General features: G+C 39.5%; 1 protein-coding gene and 1 long non-coding RNA gene across 2 annotated transcripts in view; one reads left to right on the top strand and one right to left on the bottom strand.

The window, feature by feature from the left end:
• Positions 1-6,704: 6,704 nt before the first annotated feature.
• Positions 6,705-11,730, bottom strand: LOC135479036 (uncharacterized). The gene is made up of 3 exons (XR_010445813.1): positions 11,645-11,730; positions 9,939-10,048; positions 6,705-6,810 (listed from the first exon to the last, which is right to left on the bottom strand). It is a non-coding gene; the product is annotated as an uncharacterized LOC135479036 (long non-coding RNA).
• A 9,561-nt stretch (positions 11,731-21,291) lies between these two features.
• Positions 21,292-21,988, top strand: part of LOC135479376 (low-density lipoprotein receptor-related protein 4-like) — a 35,080-nt gene continuing 34,383 nt past the window's right edge. Inside the window, exon 1 of the mRNA XM_064759202.1 lies at positions 21,292-21,396. Within this exon, the coding sequence (XP_064615272.1) occupies positions 21,292-21,396 (105 nt within the window). The remainder of the gene's footprint in view (positions 21,397-21,988) is intronic.

Genomic DNA, 21,988 nt, shown 5'->3' with positions numbered 1-21,988 from the left:
ATACAAGTTGCTTCCCTTTGGTCACTATATACGCGAAAAGGCATGTTCGTAGGGTTGGAGTAATGGAGAAAGTGCTTGGAATTTAACGTCGCACATAACATTTTTTCAGTCATTTGACGACGAAGGAGTTCCCTTTAGAGAGCAAGTACGTGTCACGTACCTCCTTGTTGCAGGACTGATTTCCACCGCTCTTTTATCTAATAATGCTTCACTGAGACGACATACCCGAGGCAAGTCAGCCGCCCCGCCCGAACCATTATACTGATACGGGTCAACCACGCGTTAATCCCTTAACGCTGAACGCTCAGATAGGAAGTGTGACCCAACCCAGGACTGATCCTAGATCTACCGCCCCGAAGCTGACGCTCTATCAACTGAGCTATCGAGGCATGTCCTAGGGTTGGATGAAGAGATGATCCATGGGGCGAGGTACATGTAGATGTTTGCGCTGACAAAACAAAAGACATTAACTGTAAAGCAAATCAAACTTTTGTATTTATTATGACAAAATACATCTTCAAGTGGCAAAGAAGCTTTTTATCTTTATATATGTATACAAAAAGTGTGCAAGTATTCTCAGCATGTGGTGAGTGTTATCAACATTTACGGTATAAGCGTCTGCCACTGACGTATTATACTCATGAGACCAGACATAATGCCGGGCAAACCAGTCCTATCTCCTTGCTCTAACCTCTTAGTGCTGAGCTCCAAACGAGACAGCAACAAGTACCATTTTTAAAGTCTTTGGTATGAACACTGGTTCGCGCTGTGCACGATGTACAATATATACAGGGCCGCCAAAGGGGCTAAAATGAATTTCCCGCATACGGCTAATGTGGTGAAAGCGTTGGATATGGTTTAAGATATCCTCGCTTCAAACACCAAGAAGTCACGCCGCAAGGCGCAACCAATCAGAGTTCAATGCGTGATGTCATCTGTGCGCGGATGTCTCCTCAAGTTTTTCACTTCCACAGACTTTCTGTTGGATGTCCAATAATATAAATGAATATTGGCACGTGTAAATGGGACTAAATCTTGTTAAAATAAAATTTAGAAAAATCTGAGACAATTATCATACCAGTACTCACTAAGTAAGGGGGGGGGGGGGGGGGCTATGGTCAGCGGGTTAAATAAAGGGGGGTCTACTGAAACAGCTATTTTTGACCCAAATCTGACTTCCTAAAACTTCATGACCAATAGTTAAAACATGAAAAAAATAATGTAAAAAAGTCAGTAAATACGTGTATTTTTGTGTTCTCGGGTTATAAAGCTTAAAGCATGTAAGAAACATTTAAGGGTTGTCTGACAACATTTACTTTGGGTATATGTACATCTTAAAAAAATCTGCTACATGTTTAACAATCACCTCAGAAGTTATTATGACAAAATTACAATACAAGCTGCATGTATAACAATTATACTTAAAAAAACCTCATTATTACTCACACAAAGGTACAAATTTCTGAGACACTGGTTGGAATTGAACGTTCCTTAATATACATGTATATATAGAACCCTGCTTGAAGTGCAAGATCAATGAATTTTGACTGGGTTACAACTGTTTCTAGATCCACTTACATAACGAACACACAAGACCCGCTCCAAGTTGAAATCAGTTTTGACACAGGTGATTCATTAACTAATTTCCAAAACGAAATTGACGCATGCGCTGCATGTTGACAGGCCAGAGCTGTGTTGCAGCATGAAGACAGAATATTCCACTTCCATGCTTGTAGACAACAGCAAATATATGTATATATCTGCATACCTCTTGTGAAATGTCCATAATGTGGCTTTGATTGTTGTTGATAAACCTGCATATTCACACACCTTGCTCTCCACGGACCCATTACACAGTGTAGTGTTTGGAGTGCTCGCTGAGTGAGTTTTACTGGGGTTAGCCCGAGACTGCTCAGACGTCAGGTTAGGTAATTGTTTAGGTAAGAATGGCCCAAACAAACGTCCGAGGGTGCTCCATTTAAAAAATCTGATGCAGTTACCTGTCCCTGTCACATACCTCAGTAAAGCGAGTCATTTTGGGAATCATGAAGGAATCTCGGGCTCATGCGGCCTAGGAAATAACCACTGATGGGAGCACGTGTAAATATTCTCTGAACGTCTTTGCTATAAATGATGCCCCAGGACCCCATTTCTTCATCACCAGTGTGTGTTGACAATAATACATTACCATGCCGTGGCAGGATTTCAGTTATTGGTTTATCAGTGGTATAATTAGGTCTGATTTGCATGTGTGCTAGTCTTATGTTCCAGAAATAGGTCAAAGAAACAATTGTAGCTCACAAAAAAATCGTTGGTCTTGTCGACTGAAAAAATATGGCATTGAAGCATGTAATACTGATCTAAATAAAACTGACATGTGTGCCAATGCACATTGCTCTAGATAAGCCGCAAATTGATAGGACAATGATTTCCAGAAAGGCCATAAGCTTTATAAACGTTTTGCTTATTGATATACTACTACAACATATTTAAATTGTGCATTTCAATTTTTCTACCTTTTCATTATTATATGACTTTTCTATTTTTATAAAATCCACAAAACCCCCCACTACATTTGGTGCACCTCAACGTTATAATTCATCTGAAACCTAAAGAGTTAATACTAATGTAGACTCCAAAACAAAAAGTATGATTTCAAGGCACACCAAAAAAGATATGCTAAAATGGATTTAAAATTTTCATTTTGGGACAAATTTTTTTTATTTTTAATAACGCCTCTATTTTATGCATATTCTCCGTCAATGATCAGGAATAGTCCGAAATGATATAATCGATGAACAAACTGTGAACATCAACTAGTTTAGCGTCCCCAACTTGGGCCCTGACCCAACGAAGTTGTTTACGTAACAACAGCACAATACATGATTTCCAGGCAGAAAATTTTGGGCTCTGGAACGTTGTCATTTTCAAAGTCAATTTTTACCTCCCCTCCCACATCCACAAAAAAAAAAAAAAAATTGGAAAACTTAATTATACTTTTATAAGTCAGGCTACATAACTAAGAAATAAAAACCAAGCATTTCATGCATCATGTAATTGTCATTGCAATTGTGCATACGTCCCTGATCTTTCGGCCCTATGTCTGTCTCACAACTAAACAATCTATCATTTCTGCAAAGACACCTGCCTCAAGACAAAAAAATCACTATAAAAGAAAAAGAAAGTTTTTTTCCCTCCTAGTGCAAGAGCCTTTTCAAACAGCAGTAGGTGCCGACTTCATGGTGCTTAATTACGCTGTTTGCATATCTACATTTATACATGCAATTTTAATAAGGAAGACAATAATTAACATCCAAGTACAGTTTATCCCATCATATAAAGTTCTAAATTACATATTATGTTCCAAATTGCTCTAATTGTTCAATCTATTCAGCCGTCTCTGCAACCAATATTGTGAATATACTGAGAGGTCTGTGCAGAACGAAACTGCACAGTTTTATGCAATCTGTTTACAGAAAGTAACCACACCAGTAAACTCCCTTTCCATTTCCTTTAACTTCCCCGCTCGTTGAAGTTCCACGTCATCAATTCACAGACATTTATGTAGGAACAGTTGAAATGCTGAAGTTGAACATCTTCTTAAATGTCACATGAACTCGCCCATCCTTCACCTGGAAAAATAGATCAACAAATACTTGTTTTTTTTTTTATTTACTTGTAATATTTATTACATATGCATTGTAGAATGAGAATTCACACACATACATTTCTTCTGTGCCAGTTTCCAAATAATAACCAGGCCACAAAAACCGTGTACACTATCAGAGCTTCATGCAGGCACTTAGATCTAGACCATGTGACAATAAGGGTCACCACAATGGTGACCATAAGGGTGACCACAATGGTGACAATAAGTCTGACCACAATTGTGACAATAAGGGTGACCACAATGGTGACAATAAGGGTGACCACAATGGTGACAATAAGGGTGACTTATTGACCACAATGTTGACAATACGTGTGACCACAATGGTCACACGTAAATCAAATTCACCTTTGGCTCTAGACCACAATGAAGACCTCAAACTCACCTTTGGCTCTACACCATAATGAAGGCCTCAAACTCACCTTTGGCTCTACACCACAATGAAGGCCTCAAACTCACCTTTGGCTCTAGACCACAATGAAGACCTCAAACTCACCTTTGGCTCTACACCATAATGAAGGCCTCAAACTCACCTTTGGCTCTACACCACAATGAAGGCCTCAAACTCACCTTTGGCTCTAGACCACAATGAAGATTTCAAACTCACCTTTGGCTCTACACCATAATGAAGGCCTCAAACTCACCTTTGGCTCTACACCACAATGAAGGCCTCAAACTCACTATTGGCTCTACCCCATAATGAAGGCCTCAAACTCATCTTTGGCTCTAGATCACACTGAAGGCCTCAAACTCACCTTTGGCTCTACACCACAATGAAGGCCTCAAACTCACTATTGGCTCTACCTCATAATGAAGGCCTCAAACTCATCTTTGGCTCTAGATCACACTGAAGGCCTCAAACTCACCTTTGGCTCTAACCTACAATGAAGGCCTCAAACTCACCTTTGGCTCTACACCAGAATGAAGGCCTCAAACTCACCTTTGGCTCTGTACCACAATGAAGGCCTCAAACTCACTATTGGTTCTACCCCATAATGAAGGCCTCAAACTCACCTTTGGCTCTAGACCACAATGAAGACCTCAAACTCACCTTTGGCTCTACACCACAATGAAGGCCTCAAAATCACTATTGGCTCTACCCCATAATGAAGGCCTCAAACTCATCTTTGGCTCTAGATCACACTAAAGGCCTCAAACTCATCTTTGGCTCTAGATCACACTGAAGGCCTCAAACTCACCTTTGGCTCTACACCACAATGAAGGTCTCAAACTCATCTTTGGCTCTAGACCACAATGAAGGCCTCAAACTCGTATTTGGCTCTAGACCACAATGAAGGCCTCAAACTCATCTTTGGCTCTAACCTACAATGAAGGCCTCAAACTCACCTTTGGCTCTACGCCACAATGAATGCCTCAAACTCACCTTTGGCTCTACACCACAATGAAGGCCTCAAACTCACTATTGGCTCTACCCCATAATGAAGGCCTCAAACTCACCTTTGGCTCTAACCTACAATGAAGGCCTCAACCTCACCTTTGGCTCTAACCTACAATGAATGCCTCAAACCCACCTTTGGCTCTACGCCACAATGAAGGCCTCAAATTCACCTTTGGCTCTACCCCACAATGAAAGCCTCAAACTCTTCTTTGGCTCTAGACCACAGTCAAGGCCTCAAACTCACCTTTGGCTCTAGACCACAGTCAAGGCCTCAAACTCACCTTTGGTTCTTGACCACAATCAAGGTCTCAAACTCACCTTGGGCTCTAGACCACAATGATGGCCTTAAACTCACCTTTGGCTCTAGACCACAGTCAAGGCCTCAAACTCACCTTTGGTTCTTGACCACAATGAAGGCCTCAAATTCACCTTGGGCTCTAGACCACAATGATGGCCTTAAACTCACCTTTGGCTCTAGATCACAGTCAAGGCCTCAAACTCACCTTGGGCTCTAACTTCCCTTGTTGAACATCCCCTGAGAATACAGGTCGTACCTCGTGTAACTTTCCATTGACCTCAGTCCGTACAGTCAGCCGCCTGCAGAAATAACCAATCCATAGTTTTGATGTCATAACTGCTCTGACATGTATGTGCCAATCAACAGAACTCCGAGAAGATTACTGAGGTGTAAAAAACTTTTAGAAAAGGAACTCATTTTGCAGGTGTAACAAAAATGTGTTTGGCCTTGAAATTTGGTCGTTCTTTAAAGTCGTAAATAAACTAAATAAATCGGTAACAATCATATTTTCCGTCTACTGCTTATGACCTCCTACATGTACATGTACTTCCCACAAAAAAACAAAAACAAAAACAAAAACAGATACTCAAAAATATGAAAGGTATGAATATTCATTCACGGTTATTGACGAGACAGAAGGATGTCACATGACCATGTGTGACTGAAGATTACTGAAGCCATTTACCCCTAGAGGAAGACCAGACTGTGTATACATATATGGCAAGTACATGTATGTACCTGGCAGCGTCATTAGCTGAGCAAGTGAAAACAGATTGTGGACAGGTGTCAGACAATGACAGAAGTTTAGTCGAGTGCATGTTACAGGTGGCATCAAAGGTGGAGAAAATGTAGAAGTCCAGATGAAAGAGCGCGATAAGTTAAAAGCAAACAAGGTCTTCAATATTTTTGAGTGTAATAATATTAAAAGTGATGATGTAACATGTTTAATAAATATATTTGTGCTAGAGTTTGGTTTTTTCACCTGGATTTTGGTCATATTTATATTTTTAATGTATTCATAAATATTATCATAATTCAGACAAAATCCAAAACAAAACAATTACATTAAAATACATTTATTACACATATTTCACATCCTTATATAGAACATTATTATTCAATGACGATAAATACCAATGGTGGTCCTAAATACCCACCATACAAAAATATTTCTAAATACCATTTTCCCTGAAAACGACAAGGTCAAAAAAATACTGAAGACCAAATATGCAAATAAGCTTTAATGCTCTTTCATCTGATTTTGGCATGATTTTTATGTTTTCTTCTTCATTAAGCACTTTCTCTGTGGCATCTGGCTTTCTCAGAGCAGGTGTGTGTTACATCTCTACCTATCTAGTATGGAGGCCTCCACTTGGTCTTTTCTGGTCAGCCCATCCAAGTGGAATGTAATGGTACATCTATCAGGCTTGTCTTCCTTCACTTCCGCTACAACACAGACGGGTAGACACATTTCATATGTCATTATATGGTATAGTAGGGTGGACTAGCACACAGGGGGTGGACTAGCGCACAGAGGGTGAACTATCACACAGGGGGCGGACTAGTACACAGGGGGTGGACTAGCATACAGGGGGTGGACTAGTACACAGGGGGTGGACTATCACACAGGGGGTGGACTGGGGTCGGAAATGTGAGTTAGATGAACATCAGGCCGATGAGATCCAGCCCTACAGTCATCTAACCTAGATAACAAGAGACAAATGTGATAAATTCATATGCATCACTGTTCGTCTCTCTAAATCTGTAACCTTTCTATTTAACTTACGAGTTGAAGGCTACCAAAGAGCTCACTTGTAGGCGACACATGAATGCAAAACACCACCTCAATAGATACATGCGAAGTACTGAAATTGTGAATTTGGCAACTTACAGTAATTCATGTGCACACAGAGCATCTGTGATGGAACATCCAACATGTGTCATTGTGCTTTATACGCATGTACATCTTCAGGTCAACACATGTTGTGCTTTTGGAGACTTCACCCCAAAAATTTTGCTGGAACATTAATTCTAATCCATAATACACCAAGTCAGGAATTCAGTAATTTACGGTATTTAATATGCACTAATCGAATCAACGATGGAATATCCTGCTCACGTTATTGTGCTCGGCATGTTTGCAAACCCAGAGCCCAATACCTGCAGCACTTTTTAAAGACACCACTCCTAACATTTTCTCTTACAGTGGACTTTGAAGCCGAAACTCACAAGAGTACAAGATAAGCTACACCTATGAGTCGTTATTATGCATGTACTTCATCAGCTAATTTTGGGTGTCTTCCATTCTTCATCCGCTGACTTCCTTGCTAAATTTCATATTGTTCGTGCCCACGCCACATTAAAGTTTGCTACACTTATAAGTAAAAAATAATAAATCTGAAATGTCATGGTTTTTCTAAAACTGTTTTCATGACCTGAAATCTTTTGTTTTATTTTCACGGAATTTCATTACTTAACTAATAGAACATCTGTCTAGAACATCTGTTCTATTAGTTAAGTCTAGATGACTTAACTAATAGAACATCTGTCTAGATGCACTGTCCGCTTGAATTTCTAGAAAACAGGTTTCATCTGTTTTCTTATGCTCTGTGGTTTTTATTTACCTTTCCATATTAAAGTACATGATTTTTCACATGACTTATTAACAGATTGTATGCTGGCTTCCTCTCCGCCCATACGTGGGAAGGTCTGTTGGCAACCTGCAGATGGCCGTGGGTTTCCACACCCATAATGCTGGCTGCCGTCACAAGTGAAAAATATTCTTGAGTATGGCGTAAAACACCAATCAAATAAATAATTAAATATTTACAGATTGAGATTTTCTCTATTGTTAATCCTGGCAAGTTAGTGATGAATGATGATCAAACCAAATGCAACCTTTTGAGATTATCAGTCTAGATGATCTCAGTTAAACATGTAAGTTTCTGGGCAGGTCATCACACATCACATCACTGTTCAAGCCATGTATATTTGGAGTGTAACATAGAATTTTTCAGTCATATGACATGTAACACTTTACCACAACCTAAATAACACACCTGTTTTCTACACTCAGCGTGGATTATCCCTTGATCTATCCTGCTACATTACACTGCACAATCCTTGCAACAGTAAAACGCTTAATTACTGAGGTAAAAAAAGATTTTAAAAAGTCTACATATAGTCTAAATCTAACTCTAAATTGAACCCTTCAATCTATAAACCCAATTGGCGATTCAGGGATGTCTCTAGTTCAAGCACATATCGGCGACACAGGTGGCAGCTCTCACAAGCTCACATACACATGTAGATAAAAGGTGTCATTTTACGGTACTTGTTATACTGAATACATGTCTGTCTGTCTGTCAACGTGACGGCGCCGCTGGAACCTAATGTAAAATCATGTCCGTTAGCTATGGTAGTTTGCAAGAGCTTCCATCTGTCTTGCTGATATCTGCGAGAACTTACAAGACCCCTGAAACGCTAATGGGGTTTATTATCGTTAAAAACACAGCTTAATTGTTAGTTGCACATGAATGAAGCCGTTAAGCCAAAGGGCCTGAATTGGACACTAAGGATTGCTTTCAATGGGTGCAGGCATGGAGCCTTTCTCCTACTTGTCTGTATCAACATAATGCTTGACACGAAAGGCTGCCTTTATTGAAAAGGTGCAGCTATGTAGCCTTTTCACTACTTGAAGACATAATTTATTTATTTGAATGGTGTTTTACTCTGTACTCAAGAATATTTCACTTATAAGATGGCGGCCAGCATTATGGTGGGAGAAAACCAGGGAAACCCACGCCATCCGCAGGTTGCACTTGACGTCATTAAGTCACTGGCGTACACAAAGGGTCAGTGACACGTGAAGCTACAGGTAACACACTGCTTCTAAAATCTGAGAAATCAATTGTAACTGGCAGCCTGGTACAACCACATTCATGTTTCTATACCATGTAAACATTTAACAATTAACACACTGCCATCGCTCTTTTGATTTTACTCTGAACTGTTGTCTTTATATTGTATTTCCTATTATTTCTCGCTGCTGTAAACAAGAGTAATGCTCATAAAATACCAAGACTAATGCGCATTGTAAGTGGGAAGATCTGCCAACAACCTGTGAATGGTCGTGGGTTTCCCCTGGGCTCTGCCCGATTTCCTCCCACCATAATGTTTGCCGCTGTCGTATGAATGAAATATTCTTGAGTACGGCATAAAACACCAATGAAATAAACAAATAAATAACTAATGCACATTACTTTAGATTCTGATTCCCTGCAAGTGCCACGTATGAGAATTCATGGTCAGAAAACAGTCCGAAGTTTCTCAAGAAAAACTTAAGATATCTTACCCTACTTTCACATTATATTAGCAAACACCTGTTCTGATGAAATCAAATTTTCAAATTTGAAACGAAATAGTCTGAAGTCACTCAAATGTATGAGTATTAGTACACTGTTACTGTAAAAGACATACCATAAAAGACAAGCATCAAGATTGCCCTTTAGGATAAAAAAAAGGCACCAAGCCCTTCAATACCTAGATTGAAGCCAAAATACTGTGTAACTCACCATACTTAAAAGGGTAGATCTTTCTATCACCTGTCGCCATTGTTGTCAAGTATTTAATCAAATTTCACCGCATGGATTATAGTCTTGGATTAAAGCAGTTGTCAGTCCTTCTGCAAATAGAAGAAGATCATACATGTAAATGACAGTGACTAATCACACTTACTGTAAATCTTCAACCTTTTCACATATTTGCAAGATGTTTATTCAAGCATATTCTGATGGCATTATTCTGTGTTGACTGATAAAATTATACTTTTTGTGAAGCCCTGAAATTGGCCAACTGATGTAGTTTTATCTCCAAAAACAAATTAAAAATGTGAATAAATTCCACTGAAAGTTGCTCTTTCATATGCGAAAAGGTTTAAGAATTAGGGTAGTCTAGAAAAAACCTGCTTTGATCATGTTGATTACAAATGTTATGTTGATCACGTGCAAATGTCAAAAATACAATGATAATACATGTAATTAGACCAGCTATTCAAGTAGTATCAGACCTAGAAGACCTATATTGCATGTAGAATTTGGAAATAAGTTTATTTAGTGATTGACTTTTAACTGGAGGAAAGCAGAGTGCCCGGCATAAACCACCAAGCTTATAGAAGTTACTGACAACTTTCTCATGTAAAGAAATGCATATATGTACCACATTAGCTGAACTCGGTATCATTGCCCTGGTAGCCAAGGACATAAACCAAGTAAATAGAGACTATACAGTGGAACATACAAGGGCACACCCATTCTCTGATGTGCACAGAAAGGATGCAGTTCTATACAATTTGTCCGAGTACACTGACTGTTGGTTGAGGAATATTTGGATACGCCATATTCATGGCTGCTCAACCTACAGTCAGAGACCAACAACAACAACCTCATCTCAATGGTGGGAAACAGGTAGTGGCCACAACAATCAAAACCATGTCAGTTATGTAATGACATGTAATGTAATGTCATGAATTTGGCATATCCAAATATTCAGACTAAAATATGACTTTGTGCTTTCTGGTTCTCAATTTGGCTTTACCCCTGCCCCCAAATATGTATGGTTGTTTAGACGATATCCTGTTTGTATGAACTTGAGGTTGAGAGGTAGTTACTTTTCTATCAGCTGTGAAAACACTGAGATATGTCTGTGTCAAGTCAGAACTATAAACACCATATATACACCACTTCCCTGTGCCAATTCAAACTTCCTTTACAGCTTCAGCCATGCAGATCAACTACACATACTGTATTTTTACACAAACTTAAGTTTAGCTTGTTAAAATATATTTTCAGAGTAATATGAAAGCCTCAAAATGATACTTTGATGGCAAAGGACAATACTTAGATTTCTCTGGTGAAAATAAAGCAGCTATATGTATATAGCCATAGGGTTTGCGATTTCTGCCTCCAGACTGACAGTCGGTCAAATGCCTTGTCCATTTCATGTTAAAACTCTATACACTGCTGAAATACTTACCGTTGAACCTTTCTCCTTCTGAAAATTGACGAGACTGACAATGGGAACGATCACCAGTATCGTAACAAGGAAGTCTATAACTTTCACTTTGAGTTTAAAGTAGGTTATACGGGGTTTAGTTTTCATCACACTTAGAAATGCTTGTATTTGAGGCACTGTTATCATTTTGCAAACACGGACATTTTCAGGAGCGTGCGAATTTACTTAAATATAAGAACATGTTAAGTTCTGAAGAACCTGTTCTTACCTGTCTCCGGTCTTTTCATTGAAATGTACTGCGGGATATCTCATCTTTTCAAATAGCCCTAGCCATTTGACTTGCGCACAAAGATGTGACGTCATTCAATGATGTGCACATTTTCGGACAAGCCTAAAAATAGCGCGAACACAAGTCAAAACAAAACAGCTCAAATCGGGGGTGTAAAAGCTACTTCCTTTTTGCAGTCGACCCGGAGGTGGGGGGAGGGGGGATCTCTTTAAATCTCATGTTACGTGACACAGCGTTGAACGTCTGCTCAAAAATACATCATTCTATACGTTAACCTAAGGTCTTGGAGACTCCAGAGCCTGTAAGCGGCCTCTGGACACTCGCTGTACGCACGGTGAAAAAGCTTTAAAACTCTTTCCTTTCCAGCAGGTCACTTTTACGGCTCTATTCGTCCCAAACCTCTTCTCTCGATGCCACAAAATGGATGAGAGCCCTTGTACAAGTATATACGGCATGCTCCCGTAATTTGCCACGTTTTATTTCCTTCTGACGCCTCTGATAGCTTACTTGCGTGAAGGTTTGTTTCTACCATTTCTTGGCTGAAAATTGGAAACTTGTTATTCTAGCTCAGAATAGTAAAGTTGTTCTCTTCTGGATACAATTCGTAGCTGCTTAAAATTTGACAGCAAAAAAAAAAAAAAAAAATCGCGGATAGGCTTATCATATTTAAAGGTTTTGAAGTTTGTTCTTCTATATAAGGACCTTACCCCACTTAGTTTTCTCAAGAGCCAATGCACGCATTTAAAAAAAAAAATGTCCTGGAGGTAGAGAAATACTACACGTGCATGTATTTACCAATACATAAACTTGAATAAGGCATTAATATCCGTTATAAACTGTCGAAGCTCATTAATAGTCGCACACTTGTTTGTATGACGTCATAAAAAATGAATTTGGATATAACTTTGATTTATTTCAAAGTATTTCATACTTATTTATTTTTTTCCCCCTTATACTCCTGTACGTGAAGCTTTACTCCTTTGCACATACACTATACTAATAAGAGTAAGACAGTTGATTACTTAAGGATAACAGGTAATTCGTCAATTAGCCCACACCACTTATGAACACAAACAGGATTTTCACAGGTCCACATGTTTCCTTGTACGTTTTATGAATGAACTTTAACAATTAAGCCCCTCAGTCAAAACACAGCTTCGTTTTTATTTCTTTTAGTGCACATATGTTATGTCATGGGGCTGGAATCAAAGCGCTCGACGCATTTAACTACTTGTCTCTATTGTTTGAAACCATTGAGTCATGGGGCCTAAATCTTGGATTGGACGGATCAGGGGCAGAAATAATAGTGATCATAGAGGGCACCTACAATAGCTTACACAAAAGGACAACAACAGGTGAATAAGCAGAGTCGGTATTTCAGAAATCTTGAGAGTTCACACAGGTTGAGACGAGACAGGATTGGGGCTCTTGCGAACTGACGTGGCTAAAGTCGTGATTTTATGGTAGCTGCTAATGGCGCCTTTGGGCTGACAGACTTGGCTATGCGAGATGTGTGTCCAGTGTAGCAGGTACTGTAAAAACTCGCATTTTATTTACGTTAGTTTGTGAAACACCCCATCTGTCTGGTCCATATCTGCGTGAACTCGCAGGACACCTGAAATGCCGACTCGGCCTATATATAGGTAACATTTCACCTTTTAGATCAAACAAATTAATGAAACATGTAAGCAGCGCAATCACATAATTGTAGACATTTACATGTAATTTTGGCTGATGTTGGCTGATTAAATATACATGTATCCTCACTGCATTGCACTACAAGAAATCTTTTTAATACATGTGCCTAACTCAGGTAGACTGACCAGTTTCGTGGGAAGATTTTTAATACCAACTATCACACGATATTTCCGAATCTCTATTTTTTTTCTATGTTAGTATGCGTTTTTGAGATGAGTTATTCCAAAAACTAAAATAGTGCAAATTCAAGCATTACTTTGAATTTCCGAAAATATAAATTAAGGTGCCATTCTGTTACATGTACATCTATATAATATGGTGGCTAATATTTTGTGTAACAGACCTGTTAAGACTACGGTGAATTAGTTGTGTTAAAATTAAATATTTACATATTTTTTAAACTTTTGTTTGATTTTCCTCCCGTTTTTTGTCAGTTCAGTAACACTGAATAAATAAGATCAAAATTATGTGATATAATATTGTCTTTTCTCTCCTTAACACGTGGGACTGGTTTACTAACAAGCAGGGTACACCCCTGTAAGCTTAGTGAAAATGCAGTGATCTTAATTTACGCGTCACTTTTCGAGAATTAAGTAAATGCTGTGTTGTCATCACATTTAACATGAAAACAATGCAAAGGGACCAAGCCTCCGGGATGTTTAGTCCATCAGAAGAATCCTGACACTTTCGTAACGGGCATTGCGGTAACGCGTAAAATGTTATGGAAAATGACTATTACGATACAGTGACTTATTGGAATTAATTTATACTGTCTGGAGCAATATCAGACGCCACGATGTAAGCACATTCTCTTCCTGTTTGAAGCTGAAAATGAATAGCTCAGTATTACATGGTGATCCTGAAAAAATTGATGATAAAATGTGCGACTGTGGCTGTTTTTCGTTCAACGTTTACGGAAATGACACTATCTGAAGAGACATGCATATTCATGAAGCGGTGGGCCTTATATTACTCACCATATATCTTGGTACTGCTAATTTGAAAGGTACACACGCTATTGCGCAAATATGGACTGAATTGGGATTGTTACGGAGCAATATAATTTTATATCTAATGATTTTATCCTGAAGAAAGACAGTAAAGTGACATGGCAACTTTTGTTGGGTTGCATGTAGCAGAAATGAGTTTCTATCCTAAATCTGTCGGCTTCTAAGTTAAACCTCGTTTCATGAGTTATCCCAACATACATGTCTTATGAGAGTAGTATCAGGATGTATTAAGCTAGAGGGCCTGTTTATTGTTAGAACAATAACTATTGGTATTGCTGTGGTGTTTTACGCCGCGTAATCAATAATATTTCACTTAAACGACGGCGGCCAGGATTATGGTTAGAGGAAACCTGGTCCAGGAGGAACCAACAACCATCCGCAGGTTACTGAATTTAAGGAAAGCAAAGGTAATCTAGTTGGTACATCCTATCTACACCTATATTTGCATGAAGACCTAATCGGTCTTATGTCTTGATGGATAGGTTCAGTATGGACACTGTAAATTTTCTTTAGTTGAACAGCAATATATGCCGAATTGTGCAGAATTGTCATGCATATGTCACCTTATAACCTTTAACAGATCCTAACTGCAAAAACTGGTGTGTCAAGATTATTTCACCAAACGCCTCCACTCTAAGTTCCTTAAGTTTTACAGTGAGTATCAACATGGACAGAACGTCCAGAATCTTTGGCACTCTGCCCTGAACCTTATATTCATCGGGTTGATCTCGGTCGCCACGTTGGATATATAAATATATATATAGCATGGTACACGATTTGAATACTGATTTCAATCAGTCGCCTAGAACAATCTTTTCTTTCCAACATCATTGAAAACTATTGACTCCTTGTCTTTGCATGATTCCGTCCTCGTTTCCTACTTTACATGCGTTCTTAGTTCTTTGGTGGATTGTGTTAAAGGTCGTTTTGGGAATTGGTCTTGCGATTATTGACCTGGAAGGTTCGTATTGGTTGACGGCTGGTAGGCCTATACGAATGTCTGTTTCGACGCAGATTAGATTTATGCACCACCCGATGAGGATAGAATTTATCAGTTTCATGGGTGTTTTACACGGTACTCAAGAAAATTTCACTTATACGACCAATCCTATGGTGAGAGGAAACTAGCCAGTGTCAGGGTGAAACACATGATCATGCGCAGACTACTATTTATTTATTTATTTGATTGGTGTTTTACGCCGTACTCAAGAATATTTCACGTACAAGACGGTGGCCAGTATTATGATGGGAGGAAACTGGGCAGTGCCTTTAGGAAACCCATCGCCAGGTTGCTGGCAGACCTTAATCCCACATACGACCGGAGAGGAAGCCTGCATGAACTTGACTTGAACTCACAGCAACCACGTTGTTGAGAGGCTCCTGGGTCTTTGCCTGCTAACCACGAGGGCCACTGAGGCCCTTCGTCTCCCGCAGGTTACTATCAGATCTCCCGATACATACGGCCGTGGAGGAAACGAACGTACATGAGCTGGAGTTGAGCTCAAAGTGGTCACAGTATTGATACTGTTGTGCTGGCCATCGAACTGGACCGAACCAGAACCTCTTGTGTAAAGAGTGTTTATATATCGCTTCAGCATAGAGGAGACAGATCAGTGAAACATTGTTCACTACGACGTTAAACCCTAAACACTCACTCACTCAATGAAACAACATTAGTGGTAGAAATGTACGAGTGCCACGCACTTACAGGATCGTATGTTGCCGGATTAAGTTCGAAGAACGAGAAATAACATTGGAGTTATGCATATCCGCGCTGGTATCGTATAACCTGCTTCAGATGTATTAAGTTCACTGGGCTCCATTACCATGTGGCCTCTTTATCACAGGCCCACTCACATTCATGTCTGTGTTCTAGTCGTGGTTTTAAAATGTCAAGGTATGTGCGTGTAAACGAAGTTGTCATGACTCCATAATTCTAATGCTATTGCGTATGTGAGTAACTGAAAAACTCTAATTATTAAGCTGAACCAAACTCCTCCAGTGAATCCTTCATATTTTCGGCTGTAGGGCAGAATGTTAGTTTCACTGGGCTTATTTCCGAGTGGAGGGGGCGTAAATTTCCGCTCCGCCATTGCCAGCCTCCAGAACAGTGGTGATGACTCGGATGTCTTTGGGTGACGGCGAGAAAAAGACGAACAATGGTGATAAAGGTCCGTTTATACAGAGCGCGAACGCGAACGCGGCCAAAGCGAACGCGAACGCGAACGCGACTTTTTAGCAGTTTGGCCGTTCAAATAGAGCGCGGAAAACCATCGACAGCTTTCCAGGCGGCTCGCCTTTTTCTTGTTGTGAGAGTTAAAATTTTGTCATTCTGGATCATGGCACAGGCAGAGTCAGACACGGAGGAGATCATAGCTCTGTATTTATACACAAAACAGCGTAGAAAGAGAAAGAGGCGTGTGTCCGTGCATGAAATTTTACAGAGAAGAAGTGAATATGGAGAGTACCACCACCTCGTCCAAGAACTGTATTTTCATCCTGCAAAATTTCAGCAATATTTTCGAATGACTGAGGAGCAATTTGACTACATTTTGGAATTAATTCGAGGCGACATTTGCAAACAAGATACTAACTGGAAGAAGGCCATCACCCCAAGAGAACGGCTGGCCATTTGTTTGAGGTAAGTAAAGTTTCAGTGTTTTCCCTATAATAAGTTAATTTTGGATCTGCAATGTTTATATTTCAGTGGGAAATACTGTAGCAGACACGCATTGACAAGGATGGAAAAATAATTAAAAAAAGAAAAAAAACAAAAAAAAAACAACAAAAAACAAAACAAAACAAAAAAAAAACAAAACAAAAAAACAAAACCAAAAAAAACGTGTAAAATTATAATTAAAAGATTTTATTTATACAATGCATTCGTTAACTAAAACAATACTTGAATAGCATTTCAAACATTTATTATGTATGCTTGTGTTCAGTGCAGTAAATCTTTATAACAGGTTCGAGTGAAAAAGAAGCAGTAGTAAAAATAATCGTAATTATTGTATTATCGATTCAAATGCCCAAAATGAAAATAATTACAGTTTGTTCAATCGAATCTTGACTGAAACAGTTCAAAATGAAAACAATAACATTTCCTTTCCATCGCAACTTGATGAAAACAGTTCAAATGTTCAAAATTAGCATAAACACTGTTATGTGTTTCTCATTTTGTTTAGCAATATTTTCCTAAATCTAAATATTTCCTTAAAATTGTCATCTGCAATTTAAAATTATAATAACTCAAAGAAACAAAGATGCCCTTGTGGTCATCACGATCCCTGAGAGTCCAGAAACTGGGAGTACGACTGGAAGCCCTGAAAGGTTGATTCCAAGTTGCTTCTGACGGTGGGCTGGCTGCCCATTGGCTGCATGTCATGCGCAGGAGATGTCATGCATCGGGTGTAGGTCAAATTCGGAAGTTCACTCATGGGCTGCATATCAACTGGTGTCGACATTTCAGGGAAGCAGCACTGCATTTCCGCTTGATGTACGACGCTATGTATTTTAAACTTAACCTCGGTCCGTTTACGTGCAGGGAGCTTTCTGATTGTTCCGGCCATTGACAGAAGGAACAGATCCACATCATCTTGCTTTTCCTCTCTTTTCTCAGGAGTACGTGACTTCTTCTTCAAATAGTGACATAAGGTGGCGTCCAAATCATCCTGAGTGCGCCTTTGTTTTCGCTTGGACTGACTTGAGGAGGCAACACTGGTGCTCAGTGGTGTAACTGGTCGATCATGTCGTGGCTGGATGTCAGATATTTGACTTGCATCATCTTCTTCGTCAGAGAAGGTGTCTGGTGGCAATGGGTCCTCATCTGATCCCTCTGTCAAGTTGCTGCTGGTGGGTCTGTCACCCAAGTAGGGGGTTAGAAAGGACAGAGCTTTTGCGTGCTTGTATTCCTTGACTGGTTTAGCTGCATCCCCGCTCTGGCATTTCAGCTTCCTTTTATATTTAGAAAAGCCATCACGCACATTCTTCCAACGAGTTTCCACTTCTTTACCTGAAACAGAAATGCAGATCTCTATTAATATCTTTTGTTTGCTTTCAGGTTCTTGACAACTGGGGATTCCTACCACACCATAGCATCGAGTTACCGTGTGGGGGTTGCGACAGTGGCAGCAATCGTACGTGAAGTATGCGAGTCGATTTGGAATCAACTACAACCAATTCATCTACCTCAGCCAACTCAAGAAATGTGGCGGCAAACTGAAAGGGGATTTCGTGAAAGATGGCAGTTCCCAAACTGCATAGGTGCTTTAGATGGAAAGCACGTATTGATTCAGGAAGTAAATACTTCAATTACAAAAAATCTTTCTCAATCGTTCTTCTGGCCCTCGTGGATTATCGGTATCGTTTTACATTTGTGGATATTGGTTCATACGGGTCAAACAGTGATTCTGGCGTTTTCAAAAACACTGCATTGTTTCGAAAGATGCAAAACAAAACGCTTGCCCTACCGGATGACAAACCATTAATCGTGGATGATCAACCCTGTCCTCATGTAATAGTAGGAGATGAAGCCTTCCCGCTCATGACCAATTTGATGCGCCCGTACCCAGGTTCTCATCTGAATGATGCAAGGCGGATTTATAATTACAGACTATCGCGAGCAAGGAGAATCTCTGAAAACGCGTTTGGCATACTGGCAAATCGGTGGAGAATGTATCACAGAAAACTCTCTCTGTCACCTGAAAATGTGGAGTGTGCAGTGAAAGCAAGCATAGTTTTACATAACATGCTGTGTGGTGAACTGGAGGTCGGTGCACACGGGGCTGACGTGGAGGCCATGGAAACAGACATCCACGATGGTGTATTGAGGCCTTTCAGGCGAGAAGGCCATCGACCTAGGGATGCAGCCATTGAGGTGCGAGAACAGTTCAAAAACTATTTCGGTTCCCCAGCAGGAACAGTCACATGGCAAATGGAAGAATGCTTTGGACATGCCAATTAGGACATAGACATGCATCCACACATTCAGAGGACGTTTTAAACAAAGTGTGACAACAGTCAATTTCCCCAAAGAAGATAATATCATTCACAGCTCTGTCTAGACAATAACGAGAACAGACAGACAAACAGATTGCCTGTGTTTATTGTATTCCTGTGTATCAGATCTGTCAGTGTGAGACGCAGGCTTTATAATATCGTAATTCCTTCATATACAGGTACGTCTCATAAAATTAGAATATTATGAAAATGGTCAATATTTTTGTCAGTTGGTTCAGAAAGTATAAATCATACATTTTGAGGATTTATTACATAAAGTGTTAAATATTTCAAACAGTTGTTCTTGAAATTTTGCTAATTGGTAGGACATTGTCATTGAAATCAGAAAAAAATATTATCTAAAAAAATATTAAGCATTTCCATCATATTCTATTTTTTTTTCGACGTACCTGTAGTTCTCTCAGAGCTAAAATGGTGTCATTATGATGACTGCTAACATGAAAGTTAAAACGTGTTTAATAATTGAATTGGTACATACAATTATGTTAGTTTCATACCATTGTTGACAGAGGCAAAATAAATTGAAATTAATTTCAATCACAGACCTGTCAGTCCAATTTTCTCTCCAATTGCATTCCAAATATCTTTCTTTTTGACTGTCTCTTTGTAAGCTTTATCAGATTTGTCGAACAAAACCGTATTTTTTGCCACTTCTAAAATCATGACTTCCTTTTTATCCATCTTCTCGGCATCGGCCATACCCTACAAGCAACGTAGACTGGTTATGAGTAGCGTTTTCTTGGAAAAGCCATGCCTACAAGTTTCTATTTTTGGAAATGATGCAATGGGAGGTGGTACTTCCTGATTGGTTGATACAACCTGATAGCAAGAAATCCGCCGCGGCGTTCTGAAAAATTCGCTCTGGGGGCAATCTCGGCGGTCGTTCGCGCGAACAAATATTTGTTCGCTTTCGCGTTCGCACTCTATTTGAACGGTTCCATTATAAAATGACTATACCATTCCAGGACGAAAAACCGCGTTCGCGTTCGCGTTCACGTTCGCGCTCTGTATAAACGGACCTTAACTCGGTTGTCTGTGGGTGACGACGAGAAAAGCAGAACAATGTTGATAAGTCGTTTAATTGTCTTTGGATTTCGACAGAAAAAGCCGGACAATGGTGATAACTCGGTTGTCTGTGGGTGATGGCGAGAAAGGCCAGTCAATGGTGATAACTCGGTTGTCTTTGGGTGACGGCGAAAAAAGCGGATCAGTGGTTATAATCCTGTTCTCTTTGGTTGACATCGATAAAATCCGAACAAACGTTATAATTCGGTTGTCTCTAGGTGACGGAATAGGAAGAACCAGCAGAAAAATGCCATGACTCCGTCAATTAGAATGCTGACAAACATTGTTAAACAAGATTGGCGAAAAAATAAAACACTTATCCCACTTTCTATCAGGTGCGGGCACTGATATTAATTTTCTTGTGAAATGAAAATCTCACTTTTCAGTTATTCATCAAAACATAACTCTTTGTGTCTCTATCTTGAAGGCTGTATTTAATCCGTTTACTGCATGATTTTAGCTTGGAGAGTAGTTTGATCAGTATATAGACATTCACTCAATCAATCCGCCAATCAAAGGGTTTATCTATATATATTCCGGTAGGCTTAGTATCTCAAAACTCAAATGTTATATATAATTTTAATGTTAAATCTAACATATTGGCAATGATGGCGGGCCAGAAAACGCACATACTAAAGTGTCACAAATTTAACACTTTACAGAATGAGTGAACAATGTCCTTTGTCACAATAACACATTCATATGTCGCGTTTTGCACCATATATGAAAAAAGATCTGGTAATCTGACATTATTTCACACCCTGCAATTAATTAATCATTAAACAACGTAACATTCTAAGATGCCGCCGCCGCTGTTTTGCATGTGCATCGAACATGTGGGATTTTAACACTTGTAAAATGTTCACATTTTGTATCTCCACCAGCTCTGGCCACTCACTTGGGAACAAGCCCCTCATTGGTGTGGACAGAGATCAAGGGGTCAGTCACGTGGCTCCAACGTCACACCGTGTCGTCATGGCTGCACGCGCCTCGGTCGTCTGTTTTTGTAAGTCTGTACGTAATTGGAAATCTTAATATGCACCCACCGGAAAATGCAGGTTTAGTTTTTAAACCTGTGGGTAATTATTTACGTAGTATCCACAGTGCTAGTTATTGTTGATTAGTATAGCCTGAATCACTGAAACACATCTTGTTGTCTCGGCGCAAATCACAAAATGCTAATTTAGGTAGGCTCTATGTATATCTTAATATGTACATGCTCTTTATATAAATGTAATAAATGTCGTTTCCGTGAAATAATGCGAAAATTATCTTTGGATCAACCCTATAAAACGAATAAACTAGTAAAATAATTATATAAAATGTATATCAAACCGCGCATCTGTTGAGAAGACACTGGGCTAACTAAATTGGACGTTGCTATAGAACATATGAATCTATGCGTCGAAAGAGACATTCGTATACCAGCGGTCAACCAAGATGGGCGTTCCAGGTCAATAATCTCAAGGCCAATTCCCAAAAATGACGCTTAACACAAACTACCAAAGAACTAAGAAAGTACGAAATTAGG

This window comes from Liolophura sinensis, chromosome 12 (assembly GCF_032854445.1).
Source record: "Liolophura sinensis isolate JHLJ2023 chromosome 12, CUHK_Ljap_v2, whole genome shotgun sequence".
NCBI lineage: Eukaryota > Metazoa > Mollusca > Polyplacophora > Chitonida > Chitonidae > Liolophura > Liolophura sinensis.
The sequence above is the reverse complement of the archived record's forward strand: the minus strand, read 5'-3'. Positions and strand labels throughout refer to the sequence as shown.